This window comes from Myotis daubentonii, chromosome 3 (genome assembly GCF_963259705.1).
Source record: "Myotis daubentonii chromosome 3, mMyoDau2.1, whole genome shotgun sequence".
Classification (NCBI taxonomy): Eukaryota; Metazoa; Chordata; class Mammalia; order Chiroptera; family Vespertilionidae; genus Myotis; species Myotis daubentonii.
Window position 1 is genome coordinate 67,874,862 of NC_081842.1, and position 21,600 is coordinate 67,896,461.

Here is a 21,600-nt window from a genome sequence, read left to right on the forward strand (position 1 = left end):
TTAAGTCTCCAAATTTTTATTAAAACGTCTCTTACATACCGTTATATTGGGCCGCAAACTTACTCGTTGTGGGCTGCATGTGGCTGTGGGCTGCGACTTTGACATGCTAGATTCTAGATGAATGGTAATGGGGACTTAAACCAGGGGATGGTAGCTGGGTGAGACTGGGAGTATTTATAGACAAAGGATCCAGAAAAGATGGGATATGACTGCTGATTCTGGAATCTACCCTCTCTCTCCTCAATGCAGTAGGAGGTGAAATCACCCTAGCTGATCACAGGAGTGTATGGAGAATAGTAGGGTTAGACAGGTGCCAAACCCACTGAGTGTGAGGGAGTAGCTAGCTATTGTTAATTATCACTTCAGGCATAAACAGAAAAAAGAATGATAGAGAAAAGATAAAATTATAGCATTTCCATAAGAACTATCATTATAAAGGAGAAGGGTGATTGATTTAAAGTTATAGCATGGAGGAAGGTGAAAGAACAAAGAATACTTACTATGCTTAGATTCCTCGCCATTTGAGTTAATACTTTGGGTACTTGGCCCTGTTAAAATGAATGTTTATATGATTACCTAGTACTTTCTTTAAACAAATAGAATCAGATCTTGAGGATAAATATTAGGCAAAAAACATTAAAGCCTTATAATGTTTATAAGCTAAAGTTCAAACTCCTGAGAAATTAAGAAGCCTTCAAACTTGCCTCCTCACCAGTCTCTTTTCTTTCTGGTTTTATCTTCAGCATCTTTCCCTTGTGCACATGTAGCTTATTCACATCTAACTATAGTGGTTCCCAACAAGCCAAGTGTTAGGTAAGAAACATTGTACATTGTGGCATTTCAGATAATCAGATTTGGGACTGAAATAAATGTCTCTTTAAATTTAATATTTAACTGCCTTTCAGATCTGCTTTAAACCCCCCCTCTTCCTCATCTAGTTAAGTGATCTTTATTTGGCTGTGAAATTCAAAGACTTGAGTACTTCACAGAAAAGGCAGGTGACACCAACAGAGGAGAGAGATTAATGCAGAGTTTAGCACAAGCAAGCTTCACTCACATAAAAATTTTGCCCTACCATACAGTTCATGCTAAAAATGATGAAATTACGGGCATCATTGTTACAGGTGAGCTGTAACAGGTATACCTAGCAAACCCCTACCAGTCATGGACACATTATGCCAATTTACGGGGAAAATGTGAGATTCCACGCTGGGAAATACTTGTAGGTTGCAGGAATCAATTTTTACTTTAAAAGATGGAGAAAAAGAGTCAACTTCTATATTGAATCCTCATTATTAGAGTGATTATATGGTAACAAAATCTGTGAGACAAGTTTATAGTTGATCTCTTTGATAGTCTGTATAACTGAGAAGGAAGGAAAGAAGAATCTGTTAGTTTTGCTGACTTTCTGGTTCTCCACATACAAGTAAAAAACTTAAAATTTTCCCAGCTTGCTCAAACTGAATGCCATCTTATTATTTTTAATACCATTTACCTTCCATATTTATTTTTGCCTGAAGTGTCACCTTTAGGGATGGGCTTTTAGATTTGTTATTACTGATTTATTCTCTCTCATCAAACCTTAGAAGGAAACAACCACATCACTAGTTATTCCATTTTCTACCCCAGGAAATATGAGATATATAATAAATATAATAATCTCTGACCAAAAGATTCATTATCATTGTCTTTTAGTTGAGAAATGAGTTTTCTTGTTTTTTTCCATGGATATCAAAACACCTGAATTAATTTAAAAAATACTTAAAAATGTGTTCACATATATAATTCGTACTGTTTAACTAAAAATACATAATACTAGTATAGGAGAAAATGAGTTAATCTTTGGATTAGGTTTAATATGTTATATATACAGTGCATCCCAAAAATGTATGCACACCTTGACTGATTATATAATCAGTGTTTATTAACATACAGTTCAATTTCAGAATTTAGAAGTATCTACAGAAGTGAATAGTTTTTTTGTCAATGCTTGTTTTCAACTGGTGACTTTTCTGGTCTAGGCACTGCTAATAATGCGAAGCAATGGAATCACAAACATAAAGAATCATTTAGCCGTGGCTGGTTTGGCTCAGTGGATAGAACATCGGCCTGCGGACTGAAGGGTCCAAGGTTCGATTCCGGTTGGAGGCATGTGCCTTGGTTGCGGGCACATCTCCAGTGGGGAGTGTGCAGGAGGCAGCTGATCGATGTTTCTCTCTCATCGATGTTTCTGATTCTCTGTCTCTCTCCCTTCCTCTCTGTGGAAAATCAATGAACTATATATATATTTTAAAAAAGAATCATTTAGTTCGTTATATTCCACAAATGAGTGAGGTCATGTGGTATTTATCTTTCACTGACTGGCTTATTTCACTTAGCATAATGTTCTCCAGTTCCATCCATGCTGTTGCAAATGGTAAGAATTCCTTCTTTTTTACAGCAGCGTAGTGTTTCATTGTGTAGATGTACTACAGTTTTCTAATCCACTCATCTGCTGATGGGCAGTCATTGAGTTAGGAGATGGATAATAATACACAAATATTTAGATAGTATTTTTAAAAAAGAATAATTTAGTTCGGTATTTGTGTGCAATTGTGAAATTCATTGACTGTTGCAGGTTTTGTACTGTAAACTTTATCTTTTATGTATCTCTATTAAAAAAAAGTCTAGTGGCTCTTTAGGATAAATTTTCTTTGTTCAAAACATAGTCTGGCTTCACCCATTATTTCAAATCAATTAAACCTGAAAAGGAGAGAAAAGTGAGTTGTCAACTGTTAAATCATGTATACATTTTTTTGGGGGGGACACCCTGTATTTTGGTAATGTTTAATTTTTTTCAATGTAAGTCTAATATTTTTGGAATAAGACCACCAGCAAAATAATGTTCTAGTAAAACATTATGTAATATGATGTGGAAAATGTAACACGTGAATTTCTTACCAAGTTTTTCTTTTTTATTCTGTGTGTGTGTGTGTGTGTGTGTGTGTGTGTGTCCAGTTGATATTTCCCTGCCTGTACTGGTGGATACAAAGGCTGTGCTCTCTTGCTCTCCTATCCTGTTGACAAATGTGATCATAACAACATGGGAAATATTCCTCGGAGACAAGCCTCCCTGCATCAGAACCCAACGGAGAGACACAAATAGGATCTCAAAAATAAACTGTACTGACAAGAGAATGACCTGGCTCTACAGACCTGACCAGATTCCTGCCCTTCAGATTGACCCAGTGGCCATCACTCATGAAGGGCATTACAGGTGTATAGTGGCAGCATATGATGGGAATTTCTTTTATGAATATCAACTCCAAGTGTTAGGTAAGGAACATTATGCATTATGGTATTTCAGAAAACCAGATTTTGGACTTAAAGGAATATCTCGCTAAATTCCATGTCTAATGTGTTAGGACTAAAACACTTTCTTCATCTCTGCAGTGGCCCCTGAGGCGACCCTGTTTCAAAGTGAGAATAGAACTGCGGTGTGCAAGGCAGTTGCAGGGAGGCCGGCTGCCCGGATCTCCTGGACCCCAGGGGGAGATTGTGTCCCTCAGTATGAATATTGGAGCAATGGCACAGTGACTGTCCAAAGCACGTGCCACTGGGCATATGGCAATGTGTCTATTGTGTCCTGCTCTGTCTTCCATGAGACTGGCAATTGGAGTCGGTCCATAGAGCTGAATCCAGGTAAGTAATTCTAGTTTTGTGTTTGATTTTCCGTTCTTTCAGAGGAGTTGTGGTAAGAAGGAAAAGGAGTTTGTAGAGAATTCCTCTCAAGGATGTTCACTCCACCTTCTGTGTTATCTCCTCTTACACCAAGTAAGCAGGATAGCTAGAAGAATAATGCAGAAATTTGTTGTAAGGAGCCATATTTTAAAAGAATGAGGTAGATTCTTTAATAATTAAAATAAAAAAGAATTTAATGTTCACTTCTATCTAGTAAATTGGCTTGAGTAGTGTAATTTCTCTGGCATACAATATCTACAACTTAGGAGTTCAATCTTTCTTTACCTTGTGTTTGCTTCATTCATAATCTTTGTTGGTTGTGGGTGCAAGCAGTGGCTCTGGCACCAGCAGTGGGTGCAAGCGGGGCCAGTGCTGGCAGCAGGTACGAGCACCAGGCGGGACCGTGGCATGCAGGAGAAAAGAATTTTCAGTAACCGACATAGGCTCTCCCTGATGACAGCAACCAGCGCCCCGCCTTAGTCTGGCACCCCCACTCACCGGCTCCACCATCCTGCCGTGGCCAACACCTGCCATGTTCCACTTGCGTCCCCTGGTGGTCAGTGCACATCGTAGTGACCAGTTGTTCTGCTGTTCGGTCTATTTGCATATTAGGATTTTATGTGTATAGATTTCTTTATTGTCATTCTCTGGTGAGATATTATTCTCCTGGTTTCCCTAAGTTCTTTGTGCATAGTTTTCTTTAGCTTTTTGAGCGTATTTAAAATTGTTTATTTAAATTCTTTTGATAGTAAAAAGAAAAAAGTGTTTCTTTAGCAACAGATTCTACTTATTTGTGCGCATTGGCTGTACTTTTTTTTCTTTTTAGAAAATAACCATATTTGTGTAGTTCTCTCTCTCCTGAGTTGATTTAAAGGCACAAATACAACACAACAAGGCACAATGCACAAGGCACCAAACACAAATGTATTCATGATACTAATAACCCCAAATAAAGGTGACCACCAGAGAAAAGAGAATCAGGGGATAAGAAAGAAAGAAAGAAAGAAAGAAAGAAAGAAAGGAAGAAAGAAAGAAAGAAAGAAAGAAAGAAAGAAAGAAAGAAAGAAAGAAAGAAAGAAGAGAAAAAGAAAAAAAGAGAGAGAGAGAAAAAAGGAGTGCAAAAATGAAATTGGGAAAAGGGAAAAAAGTAAGAGAGAAAAGAAAGAGAATGAAATAGAAGAGGGGAAAAAACTATTTATATGGGGAGAAAACTCCAATAGAACAGCAACTAATCCCAATAAATGCCAGCAACAAATACAGTGAGGCCTTGACTTACGAGTTTAATTCGTTCTGTGATGGAGCTTGTAACTCAAATTACTTGTATGTCAAATCACTGTGACGTTTGCTGCGCCAACTAGCAGTGGGGTATCTGAAGCTGGCTCGTATGTAACCTGAATTTTAGCTCGCAACTCAAAGCAAAAAATCGGCTGAGAGACGGCTCATATCTCAAAAAAACTCGTTAGTTGGGACACTTATAAGTCAAGGCCCCGCTGTACCTAGAGATGAATGCAAACTAAGAACAACAACTAATATCAAGTGAGGCGAGGGAAAACAGAAGCAAAAAATAAACAGATACCAAACAGAAAAACAAAAAGAAAAAGAGAAACAATCTCACAAACAAACATAAAAACCCCCCAATATAATCAGCAATCAAGCAAACAGCAACAAATGACAGAGAGAAAATAATTTGGATAGTGAAGAAACAGAAGAGAGAGGTGTGTATGGACTTAGAGCAGGGGATTGGAAATTAGATATATAAGTAAGGTGAAATTTTAACAGGGGGTAAAAAGAAGGAATAGGGAAAATCTAAAACAGGAATAGGGTAAGAGAAACAGGACAACAAAAGGGGAAAAGTGAGGAAGAGAGTGTTGGCATAAAGGTAAATTTGAGATAGAGTAAAATGATGCTAAAGGAAAGATGAAAATAGAATGTAGAACACTAATCCCAAAATAAAATAAAGAGAAAATAAAATGACACTTAAAAAAAGGTAAAATAGTAGTGGTATTAATGCTGATTAAAAATAAAAATGTAATAATTAAAAAGGTAAAATCAAGTGACGAAAAAAAATTTAGCTTCTTAAGTAAAAGATGAAAAAATTAAAAATAAAAATGTGCAGTAGTGAAGGTCATTCCCTTCCTCTTCTGTTCTGTTTGGCACATCTATTTCCTAGTCAGGACAGTACTGAAGTTCCTGCGTTCCACTGCTCCTCAGTGTTGTAGGTCACAGTCCTGATTTTCAAGCAGGCAGTACTTTGTTTCTTATGCTCGTTTGTGTTTACATAAGAGTCAATTTGTGATTCAACTCCTGCGTGGCAGTGTTTCTGGATTGACCTCCGGGTCTCTAGCTACTGTTTAGATTTTGTTTTCCCTGTGGCACTTAATACTGGTTTGGGAGAATGGGCTGCCCCACAGCTGGTTCTCTGATCCTTATTCCCACTCTGATCCCCAGATTCTATAAAAACAACTTTCCCCTGCAGTTTCTTAGAGTGTCCCCAATTGGGTGAGCCTATGTATTGGGCTTAGTGATTACTAAGGATTTAAAGAGGATTTAAAGCAAGGATTTAAAGAGGGGGGAAAGAGAAAGAGAGAGAGAGAGAGAGAGAGAGAGAGAGAGAGAGAGAGAGAGAGAGAGAGAGAGAGAGAGAAAAGGAGCCAGAGTAAGTGGTGCGCGAACTCCAGTGCTGCAGTCTAAGCAGCGGCACACTGTTAAAATTTTTAGGCTGCCCTTTTGCGCCCAGTTCAGCTATGGGTTGTTTTTTGGAGTTCTCTTCTGTTAGCAGCCCTGCAGATCTCCTTCCACATTTGTGGATCACGCCAGCCCCAGCGGCCGGGGACTTTTCTGGGCGCACACTTCCCTGGATTCTCCAGATACTGCCATGCACGTTCTGTCTCCTGCCCAGACCACAGACCTCACCTTATCCCAGGCAAAATCTGACCTTTCCCTGAGGGGGTGCAGAGCTCCGGAATGCGCGAGCTCGTGCCCCTTGGGGACCTGTGTTCCTGGGTTCGCAGCAGTTCGCTGGGTGTTGTTGTATATTCCTGGGATTTTCAGGCTTCTGACATCCACTCTCCCCTTCAAGATGGGAGACACAGGGTCTCCGTGTCAGAGCAAGCTGGTCGCTCTGGGAGGGTTCCTAGCAGCAGTGGAGGCTGCCTGGTCAGGGGAACCCCGTCCGGCAATCCCCCACAGTCCCCTGGAGTATAGCTGACCCTCAACTCATAAACAAACACTCCCCGTGTGACCACACACTCTCCCTTCCTTCTCTCACTCACACTCTATCTTGCAGTCTGCCTTCCTGTCGGCAGACATTTTCCTTCTCCTTTGTCTTATATTTTTTGAGGAACTGCCATACTGTTTTCCATAATGACTATACTAGTTTATATTTCCACAAGCAGTGAATGAGGGTTCCTTTTTCTCCACAACCTCTCCAACACTTACTACCTGTCTTATTTATAAGAGCCATTCTAACAGGTGTGAGGTGGTATCTCATTGTGCTTTGATTTGCATTTCCCTAATAGCTAGTGAAATTGAAAATCTTTTCATATACTTGTTGGCAATTTGCATGTCTTCTTGAGAGAGGTGTCTGTTCAGGTTCTCTGCTCATGTTTTAATTGAATTATTTGTTTGTTATTCAATTGTATGAGTTCTTTATATATTAAGGGTATTAACCTCTTGTTGGAGGTTTTCTTTACAAATATCATCTCCCATTCAGTTGGTTGCCTTTTTGTTTTGTTGGCAGTTTCTTTTGCTGTGCAGAAACTTTTTAGTTTGATACAATCTCATTAATTTATTTTTGCCTTTACTTCCCTTGCCTTTGGAGTCAAACTCATAAAAATGTTCTCTACAACCAAGGTCCAAACGTTTAGTACCTATGTTTTCGTCTATGTAATTTATTGTATCAGATTTTATAGTTAAGTCTTTGATCCATTTTGAATTACTTTTTGTACATGGGGACAAACTGTAATCTAGTTTCATTCCAATTTTCCCAGCACCATTTATTGAAGAGACTTTTTTTTCCTCTCCATTGTGTGTTTCTGGCTCCTTTGTCAAAAACTATTTGCCCATATACATATGGTTTTATTTCTGGGTTCTCAATTTTGTTCCATTGGTCTGTATGTCTGTTTTCTGCCCATACCATGTTATGTTGATTATTGTATAATTTGAAGTCAGGTAGTATGAAACATCCAGCTTCATTCCTTTTTTCTCAGGATTGCTTTGATTATTTGGGGTCTTTTGTGCTTCCATACAAATTGATGATTTTTTGTCCTATATTTTTAAAAAAATGATATTGGAGATTGCATTAAATCTGTATATTGCTTTAGGTAATATGGCCATTTAACTATGTTGATTCTTCTAATACATGAACACAAAATATCTTTCCATTTCATTGTGTCTATTAATCTCTTTTAATAATGCATTGCAGTTTTCAGTATATAAATCCTTCACTTCCTTTGTTAAGTTTATTCCTAGATATTTTATTATTTTTGTTGCAATTGCAAAAGGAATTCTTTTTTTTAATTTTTTTCTGAGTTTTCATTGTTAGTATATAGGAAAGCAGGATTTTTGTACATTGATTTTGTATCCTGCAACTTTACTATATTTGTTTATTGTTTCTGATAGTTTTTTGGTAGAGGCCTTAGGGATCTCTCAATACAGAATCATGTCATCTGCAAAAAGTGACACTTCTATTTATTCATTCCCAATACGAATGCCTTTTATTTTTTTAATATATTTTTTATTGATTAAGATATTACATATGTGTCCTTGTCCCCACGTTACCCTCTACCCGCCCCCCCCCCCCCCCGCTCATGCCCTCACCCCCCCCACCCCCCGTTGTCTGTGTCCATTGGTTAGGCCTATATGCTTGCATATAAGTCCTTTGGTTGATCTTTACCCCTTACCCCTACCCTCCCCTACCTTCCCTCCAAGGCCCGACAGTCCAATCAATGCCTCTCCGTCTCTGGATCAGCCCTTGTTCATCAGTTTATGTTGTTCATTATATTCCACAAATGAGTGAGATCCTGTGGTATTTATCCGCTCTCCAGTTCCATCCATGCTGTGGCAAATGGTAAGAGTTCCTTTTTCTTCTTCCTCTTCTTAAAGAATACCTTTCAGCATTTCATATAATGCTGGTTTGGTGGTGATGAACTCCTTTAGCTTTTTCTTATCCGTGAAGCTCTTTATCTGACCTATTCTGAATGATAGCTTTGCTGGATAAAGTAATCTTGGTTGCAGGTTCTTGCTATTCATCACTTTGAATATTTCTTGCCACTCTCTTCTGGCCTGCATGGTTTCTGTTGAGAAATCAGCTGACAGTCGTATGGGTACTCCCTTGTAGGTAACTGACTGTCTTTCTCTTGCTGCTTTTAAGATTCTCTCTTTGTCTTTTGCTCTTGGCATTTTAATTATGATGTGTCTTGGTGTGGTCCTCTTTGGATTCCTTTTGTTTGGGGTTTTCTGTGCTTCCTGGACTTGTAAGTCCATTTCTTTGACCAGGTAGGGGAAGTTTTCTGTCATTATTTCTTCAAAAAGGTTTTCAATATCTTGCCCTCTCTCTCCTTCTGGTACCCCTATAATTCTGATGTTGGTACGCTTGAAGTTGTCCCAGAGGTTCCTTACACTATCTTCATATTTTTGGAATCTCTTTTCTTTTTTCTTTTTCGGTTGGGTATTTTTTGTTTCTTTGTATTTCAAATCTTTGACTTGATTCTTGGGATCCTCTTGTCTGCTGTTGGATCTCTGTAAATTATTCTTTATTTCAGTCAGTGTATGCTTAATTTCTAGTTGGTCCTTTTTCATGCCCTCCATGGTCTCACTATACTTATTGAGGGATTCATTAAATTTATCGGCGGTTTCCATAAAATTCTTGAAAAACCTTATAAACGTGGCCTTGAACTCTATATCCAGTCGTTTGCTTTCCTCCATTTCTGCCATTTGTGACCCGTTTCTTTGTCTCCGCATTTTGGCTGCTTCCCTGTGTTGATAGAGTGGCCCTGCTCACCAGGTGTCCTGTAGGGCCCAGTGGCTCAGCCTCCCCAGTTACCTGAGGTGGACACTCTTGGTGCATGCTTGGTGCCTTGGTTGTTGTAGGATCACTGGGAGGAATTGACCTCCAGGCCAATTGACTGTGAGAATCAGCTGTGTCTGAAGTGGGAGAACTTCTGTGCTGAAGACACCCTTCTGGGGCAAGACTTGCTTCAGTGGGGCTTTGGTGCTCACTGAGTCTGCTCCCTGAGTGTGTCTCTTATGGATCTGAGGAGTTGCAATCTGGATGGTCCCCCTCTGACCACTGGGTACAGTGGCTCCTGGATCTAAGGAGGTGCTAATTCAGCCTCTGCCTGAGGCCACATAGCAGGAGCCACGAAGAGGCTCAGCTGTGAAGCAATGCAAGCCGCTGCAGGGCCTTGGGCCTTCTCTTGGAAGTTCCGGGTCTGCCTGGCTCGGCTGCAGTTAGGTACATTCACATGCAAAAGCCTCTGCTGCAGCCTGGTTGGGGCGGGGCCTCAGGGAATCAAAGGGTGGAGCAAGCAGCTATGGCTGATTCTCCACCCAGCCCTAAGGAGTCGCACGTCTCAGTGACCCGATAATTGCTGCAAGCACTTCTGAGGGAAAGCCGCCCTCAAGTTCGCCCGCTGCCCGACAGTCCAGCTTCTCCCCATATGAGTCCTGGGTCCCCAGAGACTTCCCGGAACCGGAGTTCAGAGCAGTCGGGAGCTTGTGATTCAAAAAGACAGCCGCGTCCTCAGGTGCCACCCCCTTTCCGCGTGCGCGCGAGCCGCCGTACCTCTGCACTTCACCTCCGCAGCTCCTCTGGCTCTCAGTGTGCTTTTCTTTCCTTCTAGTTGTAGAATTTACACTCAGCCAGCCTTCCTGTTGTTCTGGATGATGTCCGCTCTGTCCTTTGCGGTATTTTTCAATTGTTGTGGGAGGCGGCAATTTCCCAGTGTTTATCTATGCCGCCATCTTAGTTTCTCCACCTTTTATTTCTTTACCTTGCCTAATTGCTCTGGCTAGAACTCCCAGAACTATGTTGAATAAGAAAGGTAAAAGTGGGCATCTTTGTCTTGTTCTGATTTTAGAGGAAAGGCTTTTAGTTTTTCACCATTGAGTATGATATTAGATCTTTCAATTCTTTATGATTCAGACTAGGAAGGTTATATTTTTCTAGGAACTTATCCATTTCTTCTTGGTAGTTCATAGTCTTTGATAGTATTCTAGTATGATCATTTGTATACCTGTGATTAGATGGGTATTCTTGAACACTATTGATGCCACGGTTCTGACACTATTTCATGACAACTGATGGTGACAGTTATACAACAGATGCTTCTCAACTAGAAATTTCTGCAGACTATATTGGAGGAAGTCATTATGTTATACAGCCTCATGATGATACTGAGGACATCACAAATGGTTCAAAAGAAAGTTTCAGAGAACAAGATATATATCTTCCAATTGCAAATGTGTCAAGGATAATGAAAAAATGCCATACCTCAAATAGAAAAGATTGCAAAAGATGCCAAAAAATGTGTTCAAGAATGGACACGAGTTCATTTATTCCATCTGAAGCAACTAAAGGATGCCATCAAGAGAAATGGAAGCCAATCAATGGAGAAGATATTCTTTTTGCCATGTCTATCTTAGGCTTTGACAGTTATGCAGAACCTCTAAAATTTATACCTTTGGAAAATCAGAGAGGCAATGGAAGGAGAGAAAGGAATTGGTAGAGCAGTCACAGCTACAGATGAACTAAGTAAAGAGCCAATAGAGCAGTGGTTCTCAACCTTCCTAATGCTGCGACCATTTAATACAGTTTCTCATGTTGTGGTGATCCCCAGCCATAAAATTATTTTTGTTGCTACTTCGTAACTGTAATTTTGCTACTGTTATGAATCGTAATGTAAATATCTGATGTCCAGGATGTATTTTCATTATTACAAATTGAACATAATTAAAGCATAGTGATTAATCACAAAAACAATATGTAATTATATATGTGTTTTCCGATGGTCTTAGGCAACCCCTCTAAAAGGGTTGTTTGACCTCCAAAGGGGTCGTGACCCACAGGTTGGCGACCCACAGGTTGAGAACCGCTGCAATAGAGGGAGGCATTTACTAACTAGTTACCAGCTGGCTTAATGATTGCAGATAGTCAACAACAGAATGTTATGGTTTACACAAATAATATCAACAGATTTCTGGTATTCAACAAATTCAGTTTGCATGATTTGAAGAAATGATGGAGTGGGGAATATAGAGAAGCAAGAAGAGTCATCAGAAGGAAATAACTGGTGAAAGGATGTTTCTTTGTATATAAATAGCTGCAATGTAACTTCCTGATTCTTCATTATTTGAGATGTTAGTACTGACCTGATAATTTTTTTTTTCGTAAATTATTTTAAAGAAAAATTGGATTTTTAAAGGTATTATAATATTTTTGTTTTGGATGAGAGTTTGTTGTTTTGTATGACTCCTGTATGCACATTGTATATTGAAATGTATTACTGTCAGAGATTTGTAGACAGTTTCTTATTTTCATACTGAATCATGCTACTTGTGTAATTCAAGTAAGCAGCTGTGTCAATTTATGATGTTTGGCCTTTTAATAAAATATAATAGTAGAGTTTAAAATATAATCATATTCTATTAATTATTCCCCATAACATCTCTTATATTTATTTGCTTATTTCTCAATAGCTTTATTGAGATCTAATTTACATATAATGCATCCATTTCAAGTGTACAATTCAATGGCTTTTGGTGTATTTATTGAGTTGTGCAACCATCACCCTATCAATTTCAGAACATATTCATCCCTCCAAAAAGGAAACTTGTACTCTTTAGCTTGTTCTCCCAGCTTCAGGCAACACTAATCTAATGTCTACTTCTGTAGATTTCCCTATTTTGAACATTTCATATAAGTGGAACTATTATTACATGGCTTTTGTGACAAGTTTCTTTCATTTAGCATAATGTTTTCAAGAATCATCTATGTTGTAGTATGTATCAGTATTTTCACATCTATTCTCTATTTTCCATTATCAATCTTTCATGAATTCTAGGCTCTTGTCTATTTCTTGTATCTAGACCTATGCAGTTATCTCCAGTCCCACCTGACTTTCCCTCTTGTAGACCAAACATTCAACTTATTCTCTAAGTCCTTTGGAATAAGTCCTTCCATTACCTTAAAGGCTTTGGTTCACTAATTATTTTTGCCCTCTTTTGTTCATCTTATGTTATACAAATTCTTTCTATAAGGCTGATGATGTAAAATGCTTGTATTTCTCCCAAGGTAAAACTAGATGCTATGACTTCCTCAAACTCTTAGTTAGCTCTTGCCTTCTACTCACCTGTAAGATTTTAAAAAGAGGAGTCTATATTCATTGTCTCTTCCATGTTACCTTACATCTACTCTTTGATTTACTTGTATCTTCTGAACAGAAAATGATCTGATATAAAGCACCAAAGATCTCCCAGATGCTAAATACTATATAAAATTGTCATCATTCTTTGTTAATAATTGGCTTCTTTATGGTATTTCATACGTTCTCTTTGTCCTGCTCATCTGTCATCCTGCCATTTTCAGTTGGTTCTTTTTTTTTTAACCTTAAATCAAATTCTTAGTTTTCTTAAATATATTATTTTTCATCTCTTCCCACAAAGGAAGACATTTCTATGGGTTCCATCATTTGCTCTTTCATCTTCTAACCTTTCCTCTTATTCCTTGAGCAATCTCATCCATACACATGGCTTCAACCACTGCCTAACTCTTTACTCTCACATGTGTATTTTTAGCCCAGGTTTCCCTCTTTAGCTATACCACCATCAAAAACAACTTTCAATGGGACAGCTTCAGTTGGATGCATCAAGGGTACCTCAACTTGCATATTCATGAAATAGTATTATTTTCCTCTAGCCTTTTATAAACTCTGCACCTATATTTTATATCTTGATAAATGACTGAAGTCAGAAAATTAAAGATCCTATCTAATAAAAGAGAAACATGGTAATTAGCGTATTACTGCTACCCTTCCCATTGGCTAATCAGGGCGATATGCAAATTAACTGCCAGCCAAGATGGCAGCCGGCAGCCAGGCAGCTTGAACCGAACATGAGGCTTGCTTGCTTCAGTGACAGAGGACTCCAACGTTCCCCGCCTGCTGCTGCCGGCCTCTGAGCTGCAACTCTAAGCAACTATGTTACAAATAGAGAAGCTAAACAAAACCCCAGGAACCTGCTTTAGTCGCAGGATCGCAACATTGTTTCAAATACAGAAGGTAAACAAAGGCCAGAAACCTGCTTTCGGCAGCGGAGGCCTAAGAGCTGGAGCCTCAGAGCTAAAGCTGGCCCAGAATTAAAAAAAAAAGAAAAAAAGGAGCGGTTGGGAGCTTCCGTCACCTGCCAGCCTGTAAACAGCCCTCAGCCCCTCACCCAGACTGGCCAGGCACCCCAGTGGGGACCCCCATCCTGAAGGGGGTGTGACCAGCTGCAAACAGCCATTATCCCCTCATCCAGGCTGGCCAGGCACCCCAGTGGGGACCCCCACCCTGATCCAGGACACCTTTCAGGGCAAACCAACCGGCCCCCACCTTTGCACCAGGCCTCTATCCTATATAGTAAAAGGGTAATATGCCTCCCAGCACCGGGATCAGTGTGACAGGGGGCAGCGCCCAAACCCCCTGATCGCCCTGTGGCTCTGTGTGTGACAGGGGGCAGGGCCACAACCTCCCTATCCGCCCTGCTCTGTTCATGACAGGGGAAGGCGCCCCAAAACCCTGATCAGCCCTGCTCTGTGCCTGATAGGTGGGAGCTCCCCAACCCCCTGATTGGCCCTGCTCTGTGTGTGACAGGGTGCGGCGCCCCAACCCCCTGATCGGCCCTGCTCTGTGTGTGACAGGGTGCAGCATCCCAACCCCCCCCCCCCGCCCCCCATGGGCCCTGCTCTGTGTGTGACGGGGTAGAGCCAAACCTCCCCATCAGCCCTGCCCTGAGTGTGACAGGGTGCGGCGCCCCAACCCCCTGATCCGCCCTGCTCTGTGTGTGACAGGAGGCAGCACCCCAACTCCCCTATCGGCCCTACTCTGTGAGTGACAGGGGGGATCTCCCCAACCCCCTGATCAGCCCTGCTCTGTGCGTGACAGCAGGCACTGCCCCAACCCCCTGGTTGGCCCTGCTCTGTGCGTGACAGAGGGTGGCACTGCAACCTGCCCCTCGACCCTGCCTTGAGTGTGACAGGGGGCAGTGCCCCAACCCCCCAATCAGCCCTACCCTGAGCGTGACTGAGGATGGCATCGCAGCCTCCCAATCCGCCCTGCTCTGTGCATGACAGGGGCGGCGCCCCAACTCCCCAATCAGCCCTGCTCTGAGCCAGACCAGGGGCTGCACCTAGGGATTGGGCCTGCCCTCTGCCACCTGGGAGCAGGCCTAAGCCAGCAGGTCGTTATCTCCTGAGGGGTCCCAGATTGGGAGAGGGCACAGGCCGGGCTGAGGGACACCGCCTTCCCCCCGAGCGCACAAATTTTTGTGCACCGGGCCTCTAGTATTATATAAATCACTCTTTATTTCCCATATTCAAAATCAGTTACTATGTTTTGTTACCTTAAAAATCTTTCTGAAATCTGGACTGCTGGGAGCCGGTCCATCCTTGCTGTTTCAAGGGACCTGGCATATATGGCATACTGTTCTTAATATGTTTGCTCACCTTCTTGGCGCTGTGTTTTAACCAAGGTCACCTCTCCAAGAAAGGTTGTTTCCCCAGGTAGGGATTTTCCCCTGAAGTTAGGGAGGGAATAAAATCCCTCAACTAAGTGCCAGGCGGGTAATTAATCACTTTAACTACGAACAATCATGCTTAAGCTACATAATCTTTACTCCCTGGAATGGAGATAAGAAACGCCCTAACCTTTGTAATAGAGATTGATAGGATTGAATCAACTGGTATAAATACAGATGTAACTAGACAGCAAGACACAGAACTTAGGAGACAGGGCTTGGAAGACAGGACCAAGAAAGACAGAGCCTAGGCACAGAACCTACACAGAACGTTCTCTAGAGACAGAAGAACTTCGCTGGAGAGAGCATGCCGGAGGATCCTGGACAGGGACTGGCCTCGGAGCCTGGAGGCGGAGCCTGGCAGGGGATCCTGGACTGAACCTGACTGCGGAGATTGGCAGGAGAGCCTGACTAGAACTTGGTGACTGAACTTGGCTGGAGAACCTGGAGATCCGAAGCAGAACCTCTCTGGAGATCCAGACCAGAACTTGGCTGGAGATCCTGGCTGGAGATCCTGGCTAGGCTGCTGATCAACTGAACACTGTCTCCGTGTCCTTCCTTCTTCGCCGACTCCGTCTACGCCTTTGGGAACCCTGGACCTGCTGGGGTTGGACCCTGGCACTGGACCTTTCTTTTTCTCCCCACTGCTTTAGTTGAGAACATAATTATCTCTCACCCAGATTATTGCAAGGTCCTGTGACAGGACTTCTGCTTCCTAGTTTACCTTCCTCCAATTATCTCCTGCATTGTTGTCAGAGTAACCTTTCTAAAATGAAAAACATGCTACTCTCCTACTTAAATGCCCCCAGTGGCTTCCTTTTGCCTCATGGAAAGCTAAACTCAGGGGTGCCAATCTCTATCTGCTGATCTTCTTAGCCTCATATCTTGCTGTTTTCCAACCTGCACCTCATGCATGTGGGCCTTGTTGGGTTCCACAAAATTGGTATGCTCTTTTAGTCCTCTTTTCTCTTTTCCATGCAATTTCTACTTCTCCATAATGTACTTTCTTTCCCACACGCTCCTCTTCCATTCCATTTGATCAATTCCTATTGAGGTTTTAAGACTTGGTTTGATATATATCTGGGGTAATTTTCTCTCACCCTACAGTTTGTTCTACTCTGTACTCACCAAATACCTCTTGCAAGCCTCTGCGTGAGCACTTCCATGGTCCTGTAATGGACTTCCCACTTCTCTGATTCCCAGTACAGTCTAAGATCCTTAAGAATAGGAACCACATCTTTCATTTCAATATCCTCAGAGTCTGGCCCAGTACCTGACACATACAAATGACTGCAGAATTAGGTTCAAATCATCACAGATTTCATTTCTATATATCTCACTCTATGCTCCAAATATTAGTTATTTGCTCATTTTCAAATCTTTGCTTAAATGGTTTCTTTTTCTTGAAAAGTCCTTTTTTTCTCTTAACCTAATTAATCCTGTTACCAATGAGGCCCAGTTCAAATCCTACCTCATCCTGACCTCCCAGTTAGAGTTCATTAAGCTTTCTTATTCCTTATCCTATCTAATAAAAGACAAAAGGGTAATTGACCATACCTTCGCTACGCTTCCCATCGGCTAATCAGCGAGATATGCAAATTAACCACCAACAAAGATGGCGGCCGGCAGCCACACAGCTGAAGTGAGCAGGAGGCTTGCTTGCTCCAGTGATGGAGGAATCCAAGGTTCCCTGCCTGCCGTGGCCCAGCTCTGAGCTCTGTAAGCATCAAAGTTTCAATTATAGAAGCTAAACAAACCCCAGATACCTGCTTTCAGCAGGCCGTGGCCTCAGAGCTACAGCGAGCAGGAGCCAGCTCTCAGTTCCAGTGACAGCAACAAGGTTTCAATTATAGAAGGTAAATAAATCCCAGAATAAAAAAAGAAAAGAAAAGAAGAAGAGGCTTCAGTCACCCGCCAGCCTGAAAATGGCCCTCAGCCCCTCACCCAGGCTGGCCAGGCACCCCAGTGGGGACCCCCACCCTGAAGAGGGTGTGACCAGCTGCAAACAGCCATCAGCCCCTCACTCAGGCTGGCCAGGCACCCCAGTGGGGACCCCCACCCTGATCCGGGACACCCTTCAGGGAAAACCAGCAGGCCCCCACCCATGCACCAGGCCTCTATCCTATCTAGTAAAAGGGTAATATGCAAACTGACTCTAACAGCAGAAAGACTGGGAATGACTGGTCACTATGACACACACTGACCACCAGGGGGCAGATACTCAATGCAGGAACTGCCCTCTGGTGGTCACTGCACTCCCACAGGGGGAACTCTGCTCAGCCACAAGCCAGGCTGATGGCTGCCAGTACAGCGGTGGTGGTGGGAGCCTCTTCTGCCTCCTCAGCAGTGCTAAGGATGTCTGACTGCAGCTTAGGTCTGCTCCCCGCTGGCAAGTGGACATCCTCTGAGGGCTGCCGGGCTGCCAGAGGGATGTCTGATTGCCAGCTTAGGCCCAATCCCCCAGGGAGCAGGCCTAAGCCAGCAGGTGGTCATCCCCTGAGGGGTCCCAGACTGCGAGGGGGCACAGGCCAGGCTGAGGGACCCCCCCCCCACCCAAGTGCACAAGTTTTTGTGCACCAGGCCTCTAGTATGGCTTATAATTTACTAGAGGCCTGGTGCACAAAATTCGTGCATGGCGGGGGTGGGTACCTCAGCCCAGCCTGCACCCTATCCAATCTGGGACCCCTTGGGGGATGTCTGACTGCCGGTTTAGTCCCAATCCAGGGGATCAGGCCTAAACAGGCAGTTGGACATCCTCTCACAAACCTGGACCGCTGGCTCCTAATCGCTCACCTGCCTGCCTGTCTGGTTGCCCATAACTGCCCCTGCCCCCACTGCCCTGATCACCCCTCACTGCCTCTGTGTGCTGGCCTGGTCTCCCCTAACTGCCCCCCACTGCCGGCCTGGTCGCTCCTAACTGCCAGCCCCCCTGGCCAGCCTAGTCACCCCAACTGCCCTCTCTGCCAGCCTTGTCTCCCCATGCAGCCTGTGTTTGGTCATCTGTCCAGTTGTTTTGGTCGTGATGGCCCCTGACTTTTTATATATTAGGATAATGCTCACTTAGCACTGTTTGCTCTCTTATAAGTTATCTTTTCATTTGTATGGATTTTACTTTTCCAATTGGATGTGTGTTTTTTGAGGGCTGTGACGTGTCTTCATCTTCTTCCTTTACTGTGCCTCGGAGATTGTCTGACAACATTCTAGTTTAGTATTTGAGCAGGTTATTTAATGGATGACCTGACCTCTTGGAGCCAAGAACCAGACTTGTACTTAGAGTTCACACTCTCTTTGGCTCTCATTTTCATAAGAGAAAAAACTTCAGAATAATGGTCCTAATTGGTCCCATTTTATCTTTTCAACAATTCCTGGAGGCATTTCACAGATGAATAAATGAAAGGAAGACACAAAATGCCCCAGTAAAAGGAGAATTATAGCAACTCAGTGAAAAAATCACCTCCCTGTGTGGAAAGTATTATTAGATAGTGTCCAAAATATTAAGACTAATACCCCAAAGGACTAATATTTACACAAGAAATTAGAAAGTATATATCCTTTTTTTTTATTAATCCTCACCCAAGGATATTTTTTCATTGGTTTTTAGAGAGAGTGGAAGGGAGGGGGAGAGACAGAGAAACATCAATGTGAGAGAGACACATCAAATGGTTGCCTCCTGCATGCACCCCAACCAGGGCCAGGGATCAAGCCTGCAGCCGAGGTAGGTGCCCTTAACTGGAATTGAATCCAGGAACCTTCAGTACTCAGGCAACACTCTATCTACTGAGCCAAACTCGCTAGGGTACATTTCCTTTATTTAAATTATAAAATTGGGAAGTATTAGAAATGCTTACTTGCACTTATTCATTCAGAAATAATTAAAGCAACTATGTGTAAAACACAGACATGATTCCTAAACTCCATCATGAAAGAGTGATACATTAATGACATTCAAATTCTAACCTAGAAAGTGTTTTGATTATGATAATCCAAACTCTTAGAAATATTTTAAAGGGCTCTTTTAAACTAGCAACTCTAATTTGTTTATTAGAAGAATCCTTGAAATGACTCCTTACCCCTGCCTGTGTTGCCTCTGTTTAAAGGTGCGAGAACCCTGGTATTTCCAGTGTCACGCTTACTGATCATACTGTATCTGAAATCCTCTATTTTCTTGGTTATCCTGATCATCGTGGGTATCATCTACTTCCAGAGGATAAATGATTGCAGGTAGGAACTGAAGACTGAAAAATATAAACCCATTAGAAAGAAGACAGATTATCCAATGAACTTATCTGCATATATGCATAGCCCATGGATAGAGAACAGTGTGGAGGAGGCATGGAAAAGGGGCAGGGCCAGGGTGGAGGGGATCAATGGGGGGAGAGGGGGAAGGGGACATCTGTAATACTTTCAACAATACAGACAAATTAAAAACAAAACAAAACAAACAAACAAAAAGAAGACATCATTGTGAAACTTTGAGTTTCCAATGTCCTGGGTAAAGCTTGGAAAATTTTGGGGCACATTTTGTTTATTCTCTCAGCTCCTGCTCTGAATTAAAGCTTTTTTAACAACTGAGAGCCAGGGCAAAGGTGGGCATTGCTGGAATAAGAGCTTCTGCTTTACTGTAGTTTTTTCCGAGGAGAGACCTATCCTAGACCACCCTTTGAGAATTCCATGGGAGACCTAAGTGTTTACTTCCAAGTTTCTATACTTCGGAAGGCTTGTATTTATTCCTGCGTAATTGTATGTCTTATGTTTCTTTCTCCTAGAGCACGAGAATGAAAAATCTGGACATCAATTTAAATTTGATGAGATATCATAAAAATGCAGCCAGTTGAAATCAGCCTTCAAGTTCAACATCTAGCTCAACTGCTCTTGTTACTCTTTGATACCTTTGTGTTTATGAGAACCAATGTAATAATTTGCAAGGCCTGTTTCAAACTATATATATGCAAAACCTTGCTGCCTGCCATTATAAATGTCTAGGATGACTCATCTGCTTTCACCTTTGCTCTAGTTAGTTTTATTTGAAAATGAGAAAGTACCCTGCTTCTTACCCTAAAGAGGAAGATGACTCAGCAAAAGCCTACAACAATTCTTTGCAGTTTTCTGCAACCCTTGGGTTCTTTAGACAGTGCTTTCATCCTAGCGCAGCGATTTCCCCGCGTGCAGTAAGAATTTTTAAAACATGCCTACTTGACTATTTACTCAGGGGCACTGACTTCTTTTCCCTTAGACTGTCAAATAAAAAAATGACAATCGCCAACACAACAATAGCAGTCTGGTGTGAATGAATAAAAATTATAACTATTTTTTTTTGCCAGATCAGCAAAAAATATATTTTTTGGTGTGCTGCAGAATTCTAGTAATTAGTTTATGTGTGACATGAGATAAAAGGGTTGAAAATCACTGTCCTAACTTCTTGTTTCTTTGGCCCACTTGAGATGCTAATCAATGTTGCAATGGCAGGAGCAGCTACACACACAGTCTTCAAGTCAGCTCATAACTGACTTGCCATCCCCTCACCCCCTTACTTGCTGACAGTTAGGAGGGCTGTTGTATTGCATGTTTAGACTGATCATTGAATAAACGGACAGGAGTTATTTCCAGCAGTATGTGCATTTTTGAAAAAATTATAAGTTGATCCCAAATAAGGAGTTATTAGAGTCATTGGAAGCAGAGCTGAGTATCACCTTACTGCTCAGAGTTCCAGTGTCTCAAGTCTCTTTCTCAGCTTTCCTTTATCTTCACTCCAGGTTAGCATGGGTTAATGGGTCTAAGAGTAATAGTGCTTAATGAAACACTAGCATCTTCTAGGACCACTGTAAACTGAAACCCTCTCTTCACTGATACATATGGCAATCCTTTAGTAAAAAGTGTTCTTTTTTTAAAAATGTTTTTATTGATTTTTGGAGAGAGATGAAGGGAGAGGGATAAAAAAACATTGATGAAAGAGAAACATCCATAAGCTGCTTCCTGCCCCTGCACAACCCCCACAGAGGGTTAAGCCCACAAATCCAGGCATATGTCTTGATTGGGAATCGAACTGGTGACCTTTTGATTCCTGGGTCGATGCTCAACCACTGAGACACACCCTGGCCATGCAAAAGT

At 42.0% G+C, this 21,600-nt stretch overlaps 1 protein-coding gene and 1 pseudogene across 1 annotated transcript in view; both read left to right on the plus strand.

The window, feature by feature from the left end:
* The window catches only part of LOC132229610 (cell surface glycoprotein CD200 receptor 1-like), a 151,797-nt gene extending 131,526 nt beyond the window's left edge, over window positions 1-20,271 (plus strand). The window contains exons 4-7 of the mRNA XM_059686167.1: window positions 2,998-3,315; window positions 3,433-3,681; window positions 19,590-19,713; window positions 20,259-20,271. Of these exons, the coding sequence (XP_059542150.1) occupies window positions 2,998-3,315; window positions 3,433-3,681; window positions 19,590-19,713; window positions 20,259-20,271 (704 nt within the window). The remainder of the gene's footprint in view (window positions 1-2,997; window positions 3,316-3,432; window positions 3,682-19,589; window positions 19,714-20,258) is intronic.
* Window positions 11,013-11,952, plus strand: LOC132229272 (nuclear transcription factor Y subunit beta-like; annotated as a pseudogene).
* Window positions 20,272-21,600: the final 1,329 nt, after the last annotated feature.